The sequence below is a fragment of the Cottoperca gobio genome, chromosome 7, assembly GCF_900634415.1.
Source record: "Cottoperca gobio chromosome 7, fCotGob3.1, whole genome shotgun sequence".
In the NCBI taxonomy this organism is placed as follows: domain Eukaryota; kingdom Metazoa; phylum Chordata; class Actinopteri; order Perciformes; family Bovichtidae; genus Cottoperca; species Cottoperca gobio.
The window spans coordinates 6,351,490-6,373,784 of NC_041361.1; the positions used below are offsets into that span (position 1 = coordinate 6,351,490).

At 41.3% G+C, this 22,295-nt stretch overlaps 3 protein-coding genes across 3 annotated transcripts; 2 read left to right on the plus strand and 1 right to left on the minus strand.

Annotated features, from left to right (window-relative positions):
- Positions 1-4,603: 4,603 nt before the first annotated feature.
- On the minus strand, positions 4,604-7,752 carry ogg1 (8-oxoguanine DNA glycosylase). The gene is given in 8 exon segments (XM_029435812.1): positions 4,604-5,088; positions 5,179-5,228; positions 5,340-5,487; positions 5,641-5,819; positions 6,272-6,451; positions 6,675-6,945; positions 6,947-7,043; positions 7,167-7,752. Coding segments are annotated over 8 exon segments (1,254 nt in total). The 5' UTR covers positions 7,277-7,752; the 3' UTR covers positions 4,604-4,869.
- Positions 7,753-8,437: 685 nt separating this feature from the next.
- Positions 8,438-15,112, plus strand: qars1 (glutaminyl-tRNA synthetase 1). Its single transcript, XM_029435791.1, is given in 24 exon segments — positions 8,438-8,641; positions 8,939-9,089; positions 9,495-9,553; positions 9,555-9,605; positions 9,682-9,757; positions 9,832-9,896; positions 10,010-10,063; positions 10,450-10,513; positions 10,606-10,680; positions 10,800-10,885; positions 10,972-11,058; positions 11,157-11,256; positions 11,351-11,429; positions 11,517-11,756; positions 11,862-11,954; positions 12,074-12,211; positions 12,539-12,626; positions 12,726-12,872; positions 12,970-13,071; positions 13,186-13,278; positions 13,524-13,651; positions 13,759-13,825; positions 13,938-14,063; positions 14,233-15,112. Coding segments are annotated over 24 exon segments (2,331 nt in total). The 5' UTR covers positions 8,438-8,530; the 3' UTR covers positions 14,284-15,112.
- Positions 15,113-15,422: 310 nt separating this feature from the next.
- On the plus strand, positions 15,423-22,106 carry LOC115010900 (glutamine-rich protein 1-like). Its single transcript, XM_029435792.1, has 12 exons — positions 15,423-15,745; positions 16,403-16,675; positions 16,769-16,864; positions 16,965-17,102; positions 17,212-17,979; positions 18,087-18,264; positions 18,392-18,546; positions 18,667-18,781; positions 19,083-19,191; positions 19,457-19,605; positions 19,699-19,789; positions 20,783-22,106. Exons 2-12 carry the CDS (start codon positions 16,424-16,426, stop codon positions 20,967-20,969), a joined length of 2,238 nt encoding a protein of 745 aa, XP_029291652.1. The 5' UTR covers positions 15,423-15,745; positions 16,403-16,423; the 3' UTR covers positions 20,970-22,106.
- Positions 22,107-22,295: the final 189 nt, after the last annotated feature.

Sequence of the window (22,295 nt, forward strand, 5' to 3'; positions counted from 1 at the left end):
AGAATGACAATAAAATAAACTTTTGCTATTTTTTACCTGTTTTAACAAAAGGAAAACACCAAACTCTTTTGAAGAGAAGGAAAAAATACACTGGCATGTTGAGGCCCACTTTGAAATAAATTAAACACAGAACTATACAGGCCTATTTGAGTCCTCCCCATATGTGTTGACTAAAACAAAATGCATATAATATAAAAATGCACAAAACAATAAAAAATACAATATAAAAATGAAATGAATAAAAAAAGTAGCCCACTTTGAAATGAAAAAAACATAAAGCTGCAGCCTAATATCTTAAAAAGAGTAAACCAGTTGTATTATTATGATATAATTATGTCCGCTTCAGTGTGTTTTCATCCACATGGAGGTGGTGATCATTTCTTTGGCCTCACAAATGTTCCACAAAATGTCTTTCAACATCACATTTTCTGTTGTTTGCTCGTTTCTCGCCACATATGAAGCACACAGGTGAGCCAGCATTGTTGACAGGGAAAGCAAATGTATCTGTCCGCGCATGAATTAAACAATTTCCCTCCGAAACTTATCTTTTTTTTGGTTTTATCCATGGTTAGCATACCGAGTTAGGCGGGGGTCTGCAACTCAAGATAAGCCACCTGTAGGGAAAGGCACCGCGCCCGTAGACGCAGGAGAATGTGACACATTTTTTAGTTGACAAAATATTTTTTTTTATATTTTATTTCAGTGTCACAATATCACCTCGAACTCCAAGATAAGAGGTGTTCCCTTTGAAAGATTGTCCACAGTGCAACAAAAAATACATGTTCCATGTTTTTTTTTTTGTCAAAGCTACAGGGAGCCACTACAGAGGGGTTAAAGAGCCGCATGTGGCTCCTGAACCGCAGGTTGCAGACCCCTGAGCCGCAGGTTGCAGACCCCTGAACTAGGCCTATACAGAACTCTCATATCAGCAGCAACCATCTTACTCGGTATCATTATTTCTCTCTTGTCACTCTCATTAGATTGTCTGCACTGTACAGTCCTAAAATAACCTGTGCAGCTTAGAGGATTGTCCTAATGCCATTACATTACTACTGAGCCAGCAGGAGAGACACTGAAGGGTTAGGACAGGAAGAGCGAGGACACTTCAAGATCACATTATCGCACATGGATTATAACTTATTTTATATAGGTAGGGGGATAAGAGATCAACATATTTACATAATTTGATCACTTATGTAACACACCACATACAGTATTTATAGAGCCACTAAATAGAGAAATAACAGGGAATGGATGTTTAGATCAAGTTTTTTGCAAGAAATATCATGTTATTTGTGTGTGTACGTGCACCTCTTATCTGCTACTCACCTCCCGAGGGCAGTGTTTATCATATGAATTGATTGTTATGCAGTTATGTTAATAAGATTACTGTAATCTGGTGAACCTGAGGGGGATCCGATTCATCTAACATCCTCAAATTATATTTATATATAAAAACACCTTGATGAGTCTTTCCCTATTGCACAGGTGCCATCAACTCAGTGTTTAAATTAATGGGGAGATAAGTGAGATACTTGAACTTTGGTTGTCCCACGTTGTTTTACTGAGTAAATTTAGACTTTTTTTTTTTTTTTAAATGAATGTCGTGGCATGAAGCGACTTTGTCCTCCTGTCCCAGATTTCAACACTGTTTCAAATTAGCGTTAAGGCAAGTGCAAGCATTATATAGTAGGTACATTATGACAGAGAAGCTTTACCAGGCAAGGTCCTCCTCAAGCGTCAACTCAATCTTTTTACGATTTTTAAACTTGACTTTCTATAAATATCCCGTTTTCTCACTTTGAATTAAATAATTTAAATTATCCTTATAACTGAGAGAAAGAAAACCTAAACTAGTGTTTGTTTACTTACATGTCCAACTTATTTAAATCAAAGCAGGTCAACTTGCATGTATATTGCCTTTGACTGACAGCTCTTGATTCATACGGGGAAGTTTTAGCAGGCTTAAAATAAAATGAGAGGTGAGCAGTATTTAAAGCGTGCTAAATGAACAAATTCTTAAAAAGGAGAGAGTTAGCTGCACTGACACAGAAATACAACAAAACCACATATGGGGCTCATGCAATCACTAACTCATATATACTGAGGATAGTGTTTCTATACCATCTTTGTCCAGGAATGTGGTGAATACATTCCACTTAGTAATTTCAATTGATCCTGGTCGGGGCTCTGAAAGGAGACGGAACTGTTTCTTCCTCCCTATCTATAAAAGGCATTGAACCTTAATCACTGCCAGCCAAGTGGGGATCCTATCAGATGGTAGAAAGTATTAATTCTCTCCACAAAATAAGTTTATTTCATTAAGAACAGCCTAGACCTTCATATGCTAACGTCCATCCGCACACATGAGGCAGAAAAGCTTAAGATCTAAAATACCTCTGCCAGCTCTGTACTCTCAGTCTTTCTCTGTGTGGCTTTCCCTTCGCCCTATGGTTGTCTAGACACCAAAGAATAATCTCCCCAACTCTGGGCTCCAAAGACAGACTTCCATGTGGGGACGGCCTTCCCCCGTCCCTCAGGCTCCCCTCAAGGCAGCTTCCAGCAGCATTGGGTTTCACCACATCTAAGGTGAATCAACACAACTCTATTTGATCCATCTTAGGGATTGTATCAGATACTGTTATATAAATCATCTGTTACTATTCAGGAATAATAACATCCATCAGTTTAAGTAGAAGGCAGTGTGGATGTGCATAGAGACCATTTTAGGGTTCAAACCTACACAGAGCCTGGATATAAAAAACTGTATTAAATTCTTTGAAATAATTGATAAGACAAATGACATAATAATAATAATATTTTTGTAAAGTGTATCTGTTTGACATATATGGTTAGCTTTAACATAACATGATTATACTGTGACAAAATATAAAGTCAGAGATTTACACTTTCAAATTACAACCATATCTGTGTATTGTATTAATATTATTATTATTATTATTATTATTATTATTATTATTATTATTATTATTATTATTAATAACCAATATCTTACTGGACATACATTTCTATATTTTACATACTTTTAAACAAAGTCTATAACGATCTTCTTTTAACGCTGTGACCAATTCTAATTTTCAATATTGTAAGGGGTGGTGTTGTACTGGACTGCATAATACGGAGCTTCTAATATTCTGCCCCTTCATGTATATAGGGAATAGGGAGGGAAAAAACAAATAAACACTAAAATATCTTTCTATCTATCTCTCATACAACAATATTTCCCCCACAATTCTCAAACTCAGCTACCACCTCTCACATTCTGTCACTCATGAGAAAAACAAATTCAATCTTGCTGCTCCACATCTGGAACTAGATCGAGATTGTTCCCTTTTTCTGTAGCTCCAAAAATGGCGCCCCCTGGTGCCTGCAGGAAGTAATGAAGCCCTCTTAGATTAAGCAGACACGATGAGAGATGTCCTTTCAACTGAATAATTCCCGAGGGCGTGATACAAGCTGAGACCCATCTCTTACATAATGCGCAGGCCACTGTTGTGTTGTTTCAGCCTTTGCATGTCAACTCGTGCGTACAATGGCTTTTTCTTTCAAATGCATGTCCCCACCTCGAGCACACTTTCACCTCTCCCTGTCTTTTTAGAAAAAACATATATTCCTGTTGTCTCCGCTCTATTTTTACTCTGTTTTCCTTCTTCACTGTGACTCTCTGCCCTAAAGCAAGGCCCCAGCTTCTGTCCGGTTCAACTGAGAGTGGGGATGAAAGCTGACACATATTCATTAACACGCATGGCTGCACTCCCTTCCACAAATAAACGTCGTCTATAGATGTAAGACATGCACGTTCAGACACACACAGATGCAAAAACTACATGCATGATGCACCTGCTCTCTTATGCCCACATGTCAGAAAATATGCCTATCAAACTAAGGGCAAGAAAGAGGTTTGGTAGGCAGCTGCCACATTATTAGAATGATTTCTCTCCATAAATTTGAAACAAATTAAAATATTGCTCAGTCATTGCCGTACAGGGACATTAATAGGTCATACAACCCTAGAGACATGTTCATGTTGTCACCAGAGAGTCACACAAGCCCCAAGCAGTGACAGCAGATAACTGCAATCCCTGCTATAAAAAGACCAGCTGACACAGTAAACTAACGCCTATAGATAAACATACAGACGCCATGGCACCCCGAGCCACCCAGTCAAACAGCTTTTTATGATCTGACAGAAAGGCAGACAATTTTGATGCAAGGAATGCGACGAAGAAACACAATACATCATTTTGGTGTCTTATGACCTTTTCAGACATGCATACAGAGGCCAATGGCGTGATGGTGCATAGTGTAATAGTAACCAGGGGGCTTGGCAGAAAGTATTCACCTGGGGAAATAGGGAAATATGTTGTTCTCCTATTTATAAAATATAAAAATAAAACAGGTTGAATGGCCCACTTAGTGATATTATCTTGCAGAGCAATATCTTAAAATGCATACCGCCACCTGGTGGCCTCTTCTTGCAACATTTAGCAGGAGCCACTATAACAGAGATGCTTTTCAGTGGGCTTAATGAGTGTTAATATTTTCTCTCAAAACACATACACAAAAACATAGCACATAAGTTGTTTTGTCTTTATTTAAAATAAAGCCAGCAGTGTGCTGTATTTGTACTGTAGTAGTGAAGGCATAGGAAAGTAGACATAGAAGATGTAAACAACATAAACACCATAAATGAAAACCCTGAGAATCTCAATACTTTTCATACCATTACAAATATACTGTCTATATATTTCATTCCAAAAGTTATTTTGAATTAAGATAGCCAAAGTGTGTGAAAAATGTGTGGTATCGTAATCTGATGTGAATCCTGATGTAAGAAGCTTGTTTACCTCATATTCCTTCGTCATTGTAGACAGAAGTCTTTGCTTTCTTGTGATGTGCTGACTTGGTTTTCCTGTTCTTCAAAGTTCCATTTTCTTCTTTCTTAATTTTAGTTTTCTCATTTGCTGCACTTAGTTCGTCTTCATCATTTTCCTCTTTCTTCGGCCGCTTCAGATGTGTCATTTCTTTCAGCTTTTGGAACTTCTTGAGGTCAGCACAGAACAACACCTAAAACAGATAAAGACAGTGTGTGGTTATAGCACACGGACTGTAAGAGACATGACTGAAACTCATGGACAGATAACTGATAACACTCACCGACTGTGCCCAACCAGCATAAGGACCCCACAGTTTTCTGAAGAAATCCCCTGTGCAGAAATATTACATTGGACATTGCGTTAACAATTACAGAAAACCATTATTCTGTGTTTACAATGAGCAAATATACCACTGCCGAGATGATGTGCATGAACACTAACCAATATCTCGGTGAAGTTTATCAGTGATGCTCTTTTGTCCGTTGCCAGAAGCATAGTTGTAGTCACGTTTAGCAATCTGCCACACATGTGTGTCTATGGGCACGGCCTCTGTCTTATCTAGGGACATAAGACATGCACAGTCTGCCACCTACAGGGAGACGCATTACCAAAGTAATAATGAGATTTTAAAGAAAAAGGTACAATTCATAAAATCAAGAAAGTAGCAGCAAACAATGAACACTTGCTCTCTATTTGTTTGCGAGAGACTGTGGAAGTGTGTGTGTTAATATTGTTACGCTACCTTGGTGCCCACACCGGGGAGAGTACGCAGAGCATCGCGGGCCAGCAGATATGGGACACCGCGTAGACCTTCAAGCCACGTGAGCCCATGAGTGACCAAAATCTGCTTGGCGCTCTGCTGAAGGAACCGAGCCCTGTATCCAAAACCGAGATCCCTGAGACGGGCCTCTACGCTGTTGTCTGACAATTACAATGTAGAAAACAACACAATCATGGAGACAATATGTATTTCTGCACTAGTAGGAAGAGAAAAACACAAACAAAAAGAGGTAGCAACATGTTTGTCATGAGCCTGGAATATGATTTATGTACCAATCAGCTCCCAACCAAAGCACTGATCGTATTATTCTACTTTAATGAAAGAGAGGCTGGATAGTAGTCAAAGCCACGTGAAATGTGGATTTGCAATGATAGGCAAAAGTTGTGAGGACATTTCTCATGACTGAAGGAGTCACTGGTGTGAATAAAAATCAAGGCCTCCTGGTTATATTTTCTACCATTGAGCCACTCACACTTGCAAAACTGAAGGGACGATAACATTGAGGACCCAAGAGACCTGACGTAGTCGTGAACCATACACACAAGAAAGATTATAAACAGGGGTGTAGGTCTGTGGAGAAATAATGGAGTACCTGCAAGCGCAGACAGGGAAGGAAAGTTGTAGTAAGAGGTTTGATCCAGTTTGCACAGTGGGGCACCCAGAGCCTGACACAGCCTCTCAACCATACCCTGGATACGAGAGATGTGGTTGTTGGAGGTGCAAATGAAGGAAAACAGGCATTCGGTGGGGTCCTGGCGCAGCATCCTCACACCTGGGGAGAGACCAAACAATATATGTAAGACTTTTTTATAACTTAACTCGTTTTTTAAATGTTCATTCTATGTCTATTTTCCCTTATTGTAAAGCACTTTATGCTGCATTTCTTGTATGAAAGGTGCTATACAAATAAAGTGTAATATTATTTCATAAAACGAATATTGGCTCAGTCATTACTTACAGTGTAATACGTGTATGATGCATGCACACACACTGACCTGAGAAGATGTCTGCAATGTGCTTGAAGTGGGGGTCTGCTGCTCCCCATTCCTTGTACAGATCCCCTAGCTTCACATTCAGCTGGAAATAATCACTCAGTATCTCTTCTTCCTCATCAGTGTCCTGCTGCACTGAAGTCACAGCCACCGGCTCCTCTTCTTCCTTCTTCAAAGTTCCTTTGAATCTCTTCTCTGACATGTTTTCCAGCTGGAGAGAAACACCAGCTATCTTCTTCATGTCACTTCCCTCCCCCTGATTGTCATGACTTTCTGTAAACGTGGTACCAAAGAGTGTCATCTGTCTGAGTCAGAGTCCAAACTCGCCCTCCTATCACTCCAGTCCAGTGGCCTTCTGCAGTCTCTCTCCAGCTGTGGGTTGAAATGTGTTAATACAAAGACACATATGAGGATTTAAACTGCACTAAGTCTGTCAAGCAACTCTGCTGTTGATCGTGATGCTGACAGACTGCAGCTGAATTAGAACAACCTTACCGGAAAGATTGTCCGCAGGCAAGAGTGAGATCCAGACGCAGTTCTGATTTTGCACAGGCCAGAGATCTCCACATTTTTGCCCCCGATGACAGCACTGCATGTTTAGCCATTCCTGTTGTGATGCTAGCAGTTACCCTGCTGACGATTTAGAGGTTAAAGTAAGAGTACACTGGCCTACCACACTGTCCCAGCATTATACAACTTGCAGTGTTATCCAGTGTATGTGGAAGCGTAAAACAAACCCTACAACTTAATGTAAAATTAGTTTACGGGGAGCTACAACTTCAATCATGACTTCGATGTGCGGTTAATGTTTACAACAGCCAGTGTAACCTTTCGCGGAGTTGTTTTGGATAGCGTCGATAATGATGGACAACAAAGACCTTACAGTGTGTTGCAAAGGCAAAACTGCGACGAATAGATTTTGAGTTAAGGTGCTTGTAATCTGTAATACAAAATGTTATCCAATACAAATGAGAAGTTTTTATGGTCCTAACTTAATGTTAATAATTATCCTAAATTGTTGAAATTGCAATCTTTTTTCACAAACGTTATTACAACACAGTAATATTACTAATAAACTAATAACAAAATAAACCCGAAGCAAAATTGTAAAAGTATACATAATACAGAAGTTAAGGAAGAAAAAAAAGAGATAAAGCTTTAAAAAGTAAAAAAAAAGCAATATTGCAAACCAACCAAAATGATTTAGCAATGTTCTCCACAGAGTTTCTCAAGTTTTGTTTTTAAGGTAAGACACAAAGACACCTCATTTTTTTGTTAATTAAAGTAAATAAGTAACCGATGTTATTGTTGTTAGACTCTACATTTAAATTAATAATCAAATGTTAAGTTTTTTGAATGAGCATAATATAAATGAAAATCATACGTAATCTTCTTTTGCAGAAGGAACATAAAGGGATGGTATCTGTGTAAAATGTTAATATATTAATTTATTTAACTTTTTTGAGGACAAAAACATCTATTAAATTCAGTCCAAATTCCTGTTAAATTAGGATACGTGACTTTCCAAAAATAATTGGAGTTGAGACTGAACTGACAAATGACAATATGATGCAACATTACACCGTTTCCGGTTGCCCCTCCCTCACTGATGTCAACACACCTGCCGATTGGCTCTCTCGCTTATAGTGGGCGGTAATATCAATCAAGCTCATTCACGATTGGTCAATGCTATCCGTGCCCGCGGTGTCCTATTGGCTATTATTTGTGTGCATAATGTTTTTTCTTGCGGTATACAGGAAGTCTCCCCCTCCCTCGCGCTGTCTCTCCGAGAAGAAAAGTAGTGTGTGGTGGTGGCGTGTCAGAGTGGTTCAGATCCAACCGGCGAATAAGGTGGAACAATGGCGGATTCGTTGGTACTTTTCACTTCCATAGGGCTCAGTGAGCAGAAAGCGAAAGAAACGCTGAAAAATGAAGCCCTGAGTTCCACCTTGAAGGATGCAATTATTCAGGTATGTCCCGACGTGTATTGGGAACTCAACTTCCTGGAGGCACAGCTGTAAAATCTCCTTTCGCTTTGTAAAGCTCCTCTAAATATGGGTTCAGAAGTACCTACTATTGAATACGTTTCTCATAACTTTTGAGTAGTAGTCGTGGCAGTGTCAACTTACTTTCTTTTTCCCATTCATAATGCTGTTTGCAGACTGTCCTCCCAGGACCAAGATAACACAGTCCATACACTCTTGACTTACACTAATTTTGAACGCAAAAAACAATTAATTCTGGTCTTTTCTCATTGGTTTCAATAGGCCCAGCGTGTCCGTGGGGCATCAGGAGTTGACAAAGCCATGGGCACACTGCTGTACAGTATGGCATCTCGTCTTAAAGACTCCAAACGTGTGGCTTTCCTTTCAGACAGCATAGTTCAGAGCAAAATCTGCACAGAGCTACAGCTAGCAGGTAATTTCTGAATCCTTGCCATGCTGTAACCTGACTGATCATGAACAAAATGTAAACATGAGTCATTTTTCAGATCCCTAACACAAGACACTTAGAAGTGAATTGCATGGCATTCATTCACCCACAGCTGCTTTCAACATATAGGGTCTTATAAACCCAAACTCAGTCAGGATTCAGCATGATATGCATTTGATGATTTATGTATTATGCAGTGTAAAAATGTCCATGCACCATACCTAATTCAAGTTCTCATCGTAGCATTGACAGCATAGGAGAAGGCAAAATGAATGAGTGCCATGGAGGTCCTAAATTAATGAGATAGGTTTGTGGACATGACTGACTGGAGAAAGTTACTTATGTGCCTTCCTGCTCCATGAATTTCTCCTCCCTCTTTTTTAAGTACAGCTGCCCTTGAATTTGTGAAGAGTCACCCTCACGACCCCATCAACCAGAGGGAGTTTGAAGAAGGCATGTGGAGTGGGCGTGGTCATAACACCAGAGCAGATCGAAGATGCAGTAAGTGCATGAGCTTACATGCCTTTTTACAAGCTTTACTGGGGTGTTGTGTTCACTGACACTGAATGTTGTGCAGGTGGAGTCGGTGATGAAGAAGCACAAGGAACATCTGTTAATGGAGAGGTACCACTTCAACATGGGACTGCTAATGGGTATGTTACATATATTTGATACCATTAAAGCTTAAAAGACTGACATAATGTCTTACTCAGCTCTTGTGTTGCAGGAGAAGCACGTGCTGCCCTAAAATGGGCTGATGGAAAGGTCATCAAAAATGAGGTGGACCTGCAGGTGTGTTTTGAAAAAGAAAATATTGTTAGAAGTATTGTGTCTGTCATGATTTGTACCTGAGGTTCGGTTATTCTCACTGTATAACTTCACTAACTCTGACTTTGATCTCAAAGGTCCTACACCTCTTAGGACCCAAGACAGAGGCTGACCTGGAGAAGAAAGCAAAGGTAACACATCACATTATTTTTGAAGGAGTAGTTTGGGAAATTTGCTCATTTGTTTTTTTCCTGTGCCCATAACTTCCTTGTAGAATCACAACTACACTACAAGCACACTTAGCTTTTTGATGTAACATGTTAATAAGTGAGGTGCTAGTATTAATATTTTATTATCCTTTGGGCAGAGCCATGCTAGCTGTTTCCCATTGTTACCAGTCTTTATTATAAGCTAAGCTAACTGGCTTCACATTTACCAAACACATATGACAGTGGTACTGAGCTTCTAATTAGACTTTCAGCAAATAACTCTATTTTCCAAAATGTTTAACTCTTCCGTTAATCGCTGCTCTGAATCTTTAGATTTCATCTGTGGATAATATCTAATTGTTTTGCAGCCCCAGAAAGCTAAAGTCGCAGAGATTGAGGTAAAGGCGAAGAAAGAGGAGGCGGCAGTGAATGGTAAGCGGCTAGTAAAGTTGACGTGAATGAAATGTTTTGTTTGTGTCAGGCGGTTCGTTTGTTTGTTTTTAACTGCTTTTTGGCTGTTTTAGGTGAGGTGAAGACTGGAGAGGGAAAATCGCTCATGGAGCAGCTCAGAGGAGAGGCAATCAAGTTCCATAAACCAGGTGAGAAGGAACCACCTGAGCAGTTGCATCTCTGTTTGCTGCTCTTTTTTCTCCACTCTATTTAGAGCCATTTTAAAGGATTCACTTACTGAGCATCATCCCTACCTTCCATCATACAGGAGAGAACTATACAACTGAGGGCTATGTGGTCACACCCAATACAATGGACTTGCTTAAAAAGCACATGGAGATCACTGGTGGACAGGTACAAACTTTATATGTAAAATAAAAAGTTAACTTGAATTTGAAGGACTGTATATTGATTTTGCTCCTTTCCACAAATTCCTACAGATACGTACTCGGTTTCCTCCTGAGCCCAACGGTATCCTTCACATTGGACACGCCAAAGCTATCAACTTCAATTTTGGTTATGCAAAGGTGCGTGTCTTTCTGTCCCCTTTTCACCACTACATAAGCGGTTTAATCCTCTCTGCTGCAGCATTTATTTATTTTTTAAACCTTGTATCTACCTGTAGGCAAACAACGGAATTTGTTTCTTGAGGTACGATGACACAAATCCAGAGAAGGAGGAGGAAAAATACTTCACTGCTATCAAGGACATGGTGGAGTGGCTTGGTGAGTTTGACTCGCACCTTTTGTGATGTGTTGAAAGCTTCAGTTACACTCATGAACATACATTCATGAAGATCAATGTTACTGTATTACACAGGCTACAAACCTCACGAGATCACGCATGCATCCGACAACTTCCAGCAACTCTACGTCCTCGCTGTGGATCTCATTCGCAGGTGAGTGTAAGAACTATGTGTGCATATGTTGGTAAATGTGCACAAGCCAGAATATGATGTTGGATTCTTTTCTTTGTCTTCCTTCAGGGGTCATGCGTACATATGCCATCAGAAAGGGGAGGAACTGAAGGGTCATAATGCTCCCGCATCACCCTGGAGAGACAGACCCACGGAGGAGTCACTGGTGTTGTTTGAGAGGATGAAGAAGGGGCTGTTTGCTGAGGGAGAGGCTACACTCAGGATGAAGATGGTCATGGAGGACGGGAAGATGGACCCAGTGGCGTACCGAATCAAATACACACCGCATCATCGCACAGGAGATGAGTGGTATGAAAACCCGAACCCGGAAGATTCATTCAAATACATCCTCTCTCACAACAAGCTGCGTTTTTATTTTTTATTGTATCTACATCGTCTTCTCTTTCTCTGCAGGTGCATCTACCCCACTTATGACTACACCCACTGTCTGTGTGACTCTATTGAAAATATCACACACTCACTCTGCACCAAAGAGTTTCAGGCCAGGTATACATGAATTGTTTGGTGATTTGTCGTAGCTCAACTGTATCATAATCCTTCATTGGAGGCACATGAATGCATCGTTATGTTCACTGTCTCTGTGGTTCCCTTTTTGTTTGTGACAGGCGTTCATCATATTTCTGGCTGTGTAACACTCTGGATGTGTACTGCCCTGTTCAGTGGGAATATGGACGCTTGAACCTCACCTACACTGTTGTGTCAAAGAGGAAAATCATCAAACTGGTAGAGACTGGCGTTGTCAGGTAAAACAGCCGTTTGCTATATGTTAGGTATTTATTTTATATTACATTACGGAACAGTCTGTCTTGTTAATAATGGGTTGTAAAAATACTAAATTAACAGAATGCATTTGTTCACCAGTGATCAGAATTGTTTTTGGGGGGGGTTAGAAGAAACGTGTGAAGGATGAGGAATTTGCCCTACTACTGTACAGATATGAAATGAGTGAATTCAAACCATATGTAGTTCTCACTGTGATTTGGTTTGCCGCATTTTAACCACAACTTCGTTCTTCAGTGCTACATAGAATCTGTTTGGTAACCGTAGAAGATATCGTTTTCTAATTACAGAGACTGGGACGACCCCCGACTCTTCACTCTCACTGCGCTGAAGAGAAGAGGTTTTCCACCAGAGGCTATTAACAACTTCTGTGCACGGGTATGCAGAATGGACAGAAGGATGAATGGGTGGTCGGAGGAACTAGTAATTAAAAGCATGAGGATTGTGCTGTAATTATATGTTGCCTCTGATTGGCAGGTCGGAGTCACAGTTTCCCAGACGACGACAGAGCCGCACCTTCTGGAGTCGTGTGTGAGGGACGTGCTGAACGACAGGGCACCCAGAGCCATGGCGGTGCTGGAACCACTCAAAGTCACTATCACTAACCTCCCTGAGACCTCAAAGGTTTGTACATGACTTACAAACACAGACATTGCACACTAAACTGCTCCCTGAGGACTCGGGTGCTGAATGTAGCTGCTGTTGTCCTCTTCTGTCTCAGTCAGATATACGAGTGCCAGACTTTCCTGCCAACGAGGCCAAGGGCAGCCACACCGTCCCGTTTACACGCACAATCTTCATTGAAGAGAGTGACTTCAGAGAGGTCAGAGTGAAAACCCCCCCAAAAATACCCTCACAGTATAAGTAACAGACTTTCTTTGTGCAATCGTTGGATTGAGGACAGAAGATGATGATGGTGGACTCTTCCTCTTTGCAGGTGATGGAGAAGGGCTACAAGCGTTTGACCCCAGAACAGCCTGTAGGTCTGAGGCATGCTGGGTATGTCATCTCTGTCAAGAAGGTCCTCAAGGTAAGGCAGCAGATCATATTTTTCAAGAGAAATCTTCTTGCTAGCATTGTTTCCACAAAATCTTGAATGTTTGGAAAAATGCTAAATATTTAGACATTAGGAATATAGTTGTAAATACACTGAAATATCAACATGTGTGATATTAGTATTATACATTCTTAGCAGTGTTTGCTTCCCTCTGTGGATGTCTTTACTTCCTGGTCCACGTCCTCACATGTCCTGCTGACTTCCCCTTTGTTTCTCAGGACGCTCAGGGTAAAGTGGTCGAACTGGAGGTGAACTGTTGCAGTTCTGAGACCGCAGAGAAACCAAAGGCCTTCATCCACTGGGTCAGCCAGCCATTGGTGTGTGAAGTGCGCCTTTATGAAAGACTGTAAGTCCAAAAAAACGCTCACTGTCAACCGATTGCAAGCTCGACGAATCGCAAACCAATTTGCCACATTGAAACTCAATCAACCAAACTTCTCACTGTCTTTGTAGATTCCTGCATAAATATCCAGAGGATCCGTCTGAAGTGCCCAATGGCTTCCTGAGTGACATCAATCCTGTGAGTACCTCTGCACTCCTGTGACAGAAGGCCTGTTTAACTGGTCAACTGAGATGTTTCAATGGGCGTAGAAGTGATTGTTTATTTATTTTTTTCAACTTTTGTCATTTAGCATTCGCTACATACGATCAGCAGTGCCTTAGTGGATACGTCTGTGAAGGGAGCAAAGATTCTTGACAGATTCCAGTTTGAGAGAGTTGGCTACTTCTCACTGGACCCCGACAGCACAGCAGATAAGGTACAGTAAGAAGAAACAACTTTGAAACAGTTGTGTTTTTATATTACAAATGTTTTTGATGAAAGCTTCTTCTTTTTTTTGTTCATTTGAGAATTTATTTGGAAATACACTCCTGGTTTGGCACTCACGTAATGAATGAAGTGTAACAGTAATCTTTCTTTCACTGCAGCTCGTCTTCAACAGAACAGTCACCCTCAAGGAAGACCCTGGGAAAATTTGACTGACTGAGATCAAGCCGCACTGCCTGCTTCCCATGAGCCCATAGATACATGTCCAAAATGATTGCATCACTTAATGTGTATTATCAGCGAGGGCACAGACTGCTCAGGCTGAGATTGAATCAAATCAGATGCACTGCATGTCCACATTTCTACAGTTCTCTGTCATGGATCTGTCTCACTTAAATTAGAAAGTATAATTATATTTATTAATTGTCGGCTGTGTAAACAGAACAACTGCAGTATCACTTTGCTCAATCTCAACCTCGGTCAGTCTGTGTCAGTGTCCTCTTGACTCTTTTTCTATAACTGCTGCAATAATATAATATAATATAATATTTGCACTTATAGTGTTTCTTCTTTGTTGAATGTATGCAACTGGAATCATTGTTCAACAAGGACCTCATGTATGTACATTTAATATTGGCTCTAAGCTGGTTTTACACAAAGGAGATGCTCTCAAATTCTATACATGAAGGTAGTAATCACTGCCAAACCATCATGTTTTTTTAAGACTCATAAGGGGGAACATGTGTCCTTTTTACAGGAGACAAAAATAAATATGTAAAAGGAAAAGCCCTGCAATGTCTCTGTTTTAAGTTTCTGATGCTGATATGAATATTATCCTACCAGTGATATTTGTAAGCAGATATTTGGTCCAAACAGAAAGCATTGTGGGAAATCAGAATCAGGTTTATTGCCATGTAGGTTTTTACATACAAGGAATATACTTTGGTGTTATTGGGGCCCATTATGAAAAACATAAACAAAGTAAGTAGTGAATGAAATCAAAATTAAAAGCCAGTATTCTAATCAAGAAACATATAATATATAACATATAATACCAAATGTGTACACTATGTCTGAATTAAATTGAAAGAGCTGTGCAGTTTTTAGAAGTGGTAGTTTTATGCAGAAATGTGCAAATACAGACCACGCTGAAACGTAATGCGTGGGAATTAACCCTCAACTGCCCAGAGCTCCCTGAGCACCACCAAAATATTCAGCGCATCTCTTTGGGACTACCTTAAAAGATTCAGAAGCCAGTGAACCACTAGGAGCGTCTCTCTGGTATAACTGGGTTTTAAGGTGGACTGACAACTACCTTATCTTGACGACTATTTTTCCTGTGTGTGTCGCCTTTAACTGACTATCCTGCAAGCGCCAGTAACCGCGATATCATGTGGTGGAAATACCGCGATAGCACGACAGAGTTGCAAATCGCTTGCCTATTGGTCTGAGGGCACTGTTGTAAGATGGCGCCCTGCGAAATATGAGTGGTTAAGAAAAAGAAAAACTACAGCTTGCTATCTAACGAAATTAAAGAAAAATAAATAACAAAGCAGCCACAGGGGGACGTCAGTAGCACTTCGCGTCCCTGCTCGTTGGAAGACGAGCGCCGTGTTTGCAGGGCAGAGAAGGGCTTGTGGGCGGCTCGAGCCTCGGCCCGTTTGAGGAAGAGAGGTAACGCGCCTGCTAACGTTAGCATGCTAGCTTTGGAGATAACAGCAAAATGTAGTCGGTGTTACGTTACCGACAGGCCTGACTTGCCCCAGTTTCCGGTGCTCTCGGTTTAGATACAACCTGCACATGGTCGCATTATTACACTTTGCCAAACACAGCTGTGGCTTGATATTATTTTGCAAACAACACGCGGCTAGTTAGCCGTGTACCTGGCTAACCTAGCTTGTTGTGTAATCACCTGTACGAATCACGTAAATGTAACTTAAGTGTTGTGCAAAACCTGAATGTTCTCATTGTGCAGCAGTTTCCGTCGCTGCTTTTGAATACTGCATCGGATTTGGAAAGTGGCCGCGCTTTTGTCCCTGCTCGTACAGTCAGATAGATTTAACCCTTTCGTATTACCCTCTGTCAGTGGCGCCACTGGACAGTGATCTGTGATTCTGTTTGTAAACACAGTAAAGTTTTAACTGCAGCGTCTTTGTCCGTTTGTTGTTACATCAATAACTATATAGCTGTCTTTATACTTTTCAAATGCGAGTACATTTTGACAGGCTTTTTGAAACATGAGTCATGGTCATTCTTTGTTTATACAGATATAGCATGTACCCAAGTCTGCCACTAATTTAAAAGACTTCTTTCCTCTGATCCGGCCTATAGAATAAGACACTGTCAGCAGCAATGAATAACTCCCTGGATGGTACAGGCTCCTATGAGGAGCTTGTGAGGCAAAAAGCTCGGAGCATCCCTCAGCATCGCATGAAGGAGTTCCTGGAGTCCTTGGCCAACAAGGGCCCAGATGCCCTGCAAGAGTTCACCCAGCAAGGTGGAGATACTACAACCACCACCACTATGGTCTACCAACAAGAGGCTAACTGCATCTACACAGACAGCACAGAAGTGGCAGGGTCATTGTTGGAGTTGGCTTGTCCGGTAATTCACCGCACTAAATGGTCACAAAGGAATCTGTTAAAGAGGTCTGTCTTTGAAATAAAGCTCTCTGACAGACACTGTCTTCTAATGCAGGTTCAGGTGCAGGTCCAGCCGCAGCAGCAACAGATACAGATACAGGAGTCTCAGCACCAGTCTGTACAACAGAATACAGAGCAGCAAATAGTGCAGGTTTGTACTATTTATTATATCTTTGTGTTGTGTTTATCATTTAACCCTGTTCCATGTAATCCTTCGTCCGCTAAATGTGGCCTATTATCTCCATTTTCAGGTGCAGATCCACGGTCAGCAGCAAGGTCAGATGCTGGGTCAGGTCCTCCAAGTGCCCTCTGGCTCCCATCAACATCTTCAAGGTGTGACTGCACAGCTGATTCAGCCTGGGGAACTCACCGAGGAGCAGCACCAACAGGTACACTTAAGCAAAAACGCAAGCAACATCATGGCAGACTTTCAGATTTTGTCATTAGCCAGAGTTTGAATTTTGTTACAAGTTATCATCTCCCTCTCATGTGTTTTAGCTGCAAGCCCAGTTGGTGGCAGCTGTTGCTGGAGGACAACAGATCCAAATCCAGACAGTGGGGGCCCTCTCTCCCACCCAGCAGCAGGACAATATTGAGAGGAGGGTGCTCGGAACCACTATTGCCACATCACAGGGAGCCGGTGTACTCCAGCCAGCCAAGAAGCGCAAGGTCGACATGCCCATCACTGTGTCCTATGCCCTACCTGGTCAGCAAGTAGCCACAGTCCTGGCTATCCCTCAGGGACAGGGTCAGCAGCAAAGTTACGTGTCCCTGCGGCCGGACCTCCTAACTGTGGACAGCTCCCACCTTTACAGTGCTACAGGCACTATCACCAGTCCCACAGGCGAGACCTGGACAATCCCTGTTTATTCTGCTCCTGCTGGTTCCGGAGGCCGTGAGCAGGTCACGCACATTGCCATCCCCCAGGAAGCTTATGGAACAGTGCAGGTTGCATGTCCAAACACTACAACAATGACTACAATGCCAACACAAGTTACTGTTGAAAATGACAAGCTGAAAAGTCAAAGTCAGACAGTACAGGCCGTTTCCAGCATAACAAGCTCCGGGGGGATGGTTGGCCAGGAAGAAGTGGTGCACACACTGGCTGCAAACACACTGTTCCCTGCCCAGCTGATGAATGGAAACATCCACATCCCAGTGGCAGTACAGGGCTACTCTAACACTACACAGTCCCTTATATGGGATCCACAACAGCAGGTGCTGCACACACAGGGGCTGTCAGCGCAGGATGCACAGCAGCTGCAGGTACTAACACCGGTGTTATGTTGCTATTTTGGGCATTTATTTTGGCCTGATAGACATTTTGAAATGTTTCTTGATTGCTTGAGGTAACAGTGTTTGTTTCTGTGCAGGGTCACACGGTGGTAGCAGAGGTAGATGTCCAAGGCCAGCAGCAGGTGCAAGTGCAGGAGCTGCTGCTGCCTGCCACTCTGAAGCCAGAGGAGGGGCTGGAGGTGTGGCGGCTTTGGGCTCAGCGGAAAAACGTAGAGTTGGAAAAATCAGACAAACATAAACTGGCCCCAATTGGCCGTAAGTGCATATACACAATGTTTATTATAGTGATACGGCAATAGTTTTTGTTATTCATGCACATGTTTGTATTGCCATTATCTCTTCAGTCAATCCAATCACTGATTTGTGTCTGTGTATGTTTTAGGACGCCAGGCACTGCGTTTCCAGGAGGACTTGGTGTCATGTGCCGTAGCTGAGCTCTGCATGGCTCTCTCTATGATGACAACAGAAGCTCGGGGGCTGGAAGAGGAGTCTTACGACGCTGATGTTCTCTACTATGTATTTCTGTGCATACAAAAAGTAAGTTCACTATGCAGACAATCGCACACATACACACTCCTCCGTTCCTTCTCGGTTGGTTCTTAGTTTTGATGTGGCACTGTTTAACCACATATTTCTTTCTCCAATTTTCCCCTGCAGTATCTGTTTGATAATGGTCGTGTGGACGACATTTTCTCAGATCAGTACTACACTCGCTTCGCTCACAGTCTGCACCAGATCTTGGAGCCTTGGCGATCATCTATTCATCCACTAGGTGAGGACAAACATTGTTTTCCACATTTTGTTTGACTTAAATGAACGGTCTGTGAAATGTTAATAAAAAGCTCATTTTACTTTAGATGAACCTACTGACTGCAATGTATGTGTTTGTATCAGTGTATGGTTATGTTCAGAGCAAAATGTGAAAAATGTTGTGTTGTTGTAGAAAGCTGTTGTCATTGATTAAACATTACAGATGAAGTGATGCTTTGTCTCCTTGTAATTAATTGTTTGTATCTTTGCCAATTTGATAAACTGCCAGGTCTTCCTAATGTGCTCTTCACCTCCCCTACCAGGTTACATTATCCCCAGTCATGTGTCTGAGGAGATGCTGTGGGAATGTAAACAGCTGGGAGCTCATTCTCCCTCGACGCTGCTCACAACTCTTATGTTCTTCAACACCAAGTGAGTGTACTTCGGTCATCAGCCATGAATAATTTCCCCGTACTGTTTTTAATTGACATGCAGTCATGTTGTGTGTTATATACCTCTGTACATAAGAGCAAATCCTCATTTTAAGACTAACAATTCTCAGCCTACATGTCAGCAAAATACAAATCTACACAAGACACCTGCCATTATTCCTTCTCTCCCCTCTGCCCACTTAGGGCTACCAATCAACACACACTGACCAACTCAGTTAATGTGTCTACTGTAAATCTTTTAACAGGTATTTCCACCTGAGGACGGTGGATCAGCATCTCAAAGTGGCCTTTTCTAAGGTGCTGAGACACACCAGGAAGAGTCCCAACAACCCCAAAGACAAGAGCACCAGTATCCGATACCTTAAGTCAACAGAGAGGTTCATAGGACAGAAAGGTATAAGTGCACAATAATTGGATTTGTGCTGTCTGAGAGGAAACACTATATTAAGGAAAGATATCAGGGTTTATACTGTTTTTCTTTGTTCAGTCACAGATGACATGTACTCAGAGCAGCTGGAGGACCCAGAGAACCCGCTGCGATGCCCCATCAAGCTCTATGATTTCTACCTCTTCAAATGGTAAATATATAAGTAATTTATCAGGACATTTAACTGTAAATCATCTTTTTTGAGGTGCAAATATGTTTTTATGTCAACACTTATTAAACTGTATTTTATCAGAAGAAAACTGATTAAAAATGCTTCTTTGTGCCGTCATGTGGTGTTTCTCACTCTGGCCGAGGTTAAGGTTATCAATTCATGAGGACAGCCAGAGTTTCTGCTGCTGAACCGTGTGTTTGTTATTGACATAGGTTGTGGAGTACACATTGCACACAAGAGTTCAAGTGGTTACACTGTTGCCGGGCAACTGTCAAAAACATGGATGCTTTATAATAACTTCATTTTTCTCTAAAACGCTGAAAGATATTTATATTTTCTGCCTCTTAACAATTTACAAAAGGAAAATAAAGGAAACTAACTTCTTTCGTCTTTGCTGTCTATAAAAATGTCGGCGTCCTTCACAACTTGTAAACAGGCGGGAGAAGCTGAAATTATTATTATTATTATTATTATTATTATTATTATCATCATCGAATTATTTAGTCAATAAAAAGAACATGTTTTATCTATTTCGATAATGGATTCATTGTTGCAGCAAAAATTCCTGCTCTTCCATTGTGATGGTTTTACATCCTTTTTTATATCTTATGGTTTTGGACTGTTGGTCAGACAACTTGCCATTGAAGACGTCGTCTTTGGCTTTGTCATTGTTTTTACAATTATTTGACATTGTGTACATTCACACATCACACAGATGATTAATGGAGAATATAATCGCCCCATCCATAATGAAAATAATTGTTAGTTGCAGCCCTAATGTCAATAGAACGGTGGCAAACACTAAAAGAATACGAGCAAGATTATTAAATGACTATAAATTTGATATGAGAGCAAACCTTTCCACAAATGCTCTCTATGTAACATATTATGTTGTAGGCAGAGACTTTGACATCTGGTATATGAGTGCATCCTGGCAGTGTGCTCACACTCTGTTCTCTGTGTCCCTGTCAGTCCGCAGAGTGCTAAAGGTCGCAATGACACTTTCTACCTGACTCCTGAGCCCGTCGTGGCTCCCAACAGCCCCATCTGGTACTCTACTCAACCAATCCCAAAAGAACAGCTGGAGCAGATGCTCGCCCGCATCACCGTCATCCGTGAAATCCAGGAAGTCATTAACTTGTCTGAGAGTGTGCACTAGTTGGAACGGAGATTGATAGATGGACTTGACTCTTCCTCTTTATCCAGCCTTTGATTGCTCATTATCAGTAGTTTTCTATTCTGACGCCCTCCTGTGGTCTTTAAGGGTGGCATGTATATGTTTATGTCCATTATGTGTCAGTGTATTTTACATTCACGGACTGTACATACAACCAATACAGCTTTGTCTGATGGAGGCAATCTCTCAACCTCGCTAGGATCTTTTTTCCCTCTTTGTTTGGCCAAAGGATGTAGTGTCTAATCTTTTAATTGGACCTAAACTCTATTGTAAATGTTATTTTAATTGTTTGTCCACTTTACCAATAGCCTGGAATTATATTCCCCGTTTTGTTTTATTCTGTAATATATGTCCTATATATTTTCACTGGGGTTGGCCTGCGCTATGCTGCTTTTCATAGAAATCCCTCTTTGTTGCTCTACTTCCCCTCATCTGCCTTAGTCACTGTTCAGTGTCACACTAGATACCTCAGTGGTATTAAGACTGCATTATGTAGCCAAACAGGCTAAAAGTTGTGTGAATTCTCCGTTTTTCTTTGTATGTCACTCGCCTGAGTTCACACACGGTCACAGCAAACTCTGGAGATGACGCGCTTGTTACCGATTGCTGAGTGCCGTTGGACTAGCGCAGCAGCATTGAATCACTTCTGGACACAGACTTTATTGCAATACAGTGTCGCCACTCGCCCTGCAGCTACTAGCACTTGCCACATGGTGGAGACGTGGCAGAGGGAGGGCGAAGGATGCGACTGCTACTGGATCCTCCTTTCTCTTGTCCATCACAAAACTCACCCAAAGAGGGTTCTATTGTATAATACATGTTAATTACACGACAAATGAAAGACTCTAAAAAGTGGGTAAGCCCTTTTATGTTCTATATTGTATAATACTCTTAGCTCCTTCATGTACTGTAATGGGTTTCAGTCATCTAAGGAGAATGACAGTGCCTGTGTGTTTTTGAAACATGACCTTTTTTGTACAGCCAGTATACCATGTGTCTGCCTTTCTAGCAAGTCTGCTATCAAATCTGCACATGCATCCTGAAGTACTTAAGTGTGTGATATAAAATGATGCGCAATGATTTAAAAACAACAACAAATTAAATAAAGGAAATCCTGCAGCATCATTTCATCAATAGTGGAGACAAACAAAGAATTGTCCAGACGTAGTTGGTAGTTTCATACAGTACACACCCTCAGGATTTACCTGCACAGGGAGCAGCTTTATCATTGTGCTTGTGAATCTCATGGTAAGTAATTCACAAAACAGGTTTGACCTGACTGACAAGTTACCTACTTATTTTTTCTTT

Coding starts and splice junctions, on each gene's coding strand:
- LOC115010900 (XM_029435792.1), top strand. CDS start 16,424: ATGAATAACTCCCTGGATGGTACAGGCTCCTATGAGGAGCTTGTGAGG. Junction 16,676..16,768: donor TGTTGGAGTTGGCTTGTCCG/GTAATTCACCGC, acceptor CTTCTAATGCAG/GTTCAGGTGCAGGTCCAGCC. Junction 16,865..16,964: donor CAGAGCAGCAAATAGTGCAG/GTTTGTACTATT, acceptor CTCCATTTTCAG/GTGCAGATCCACGGTCAGCA.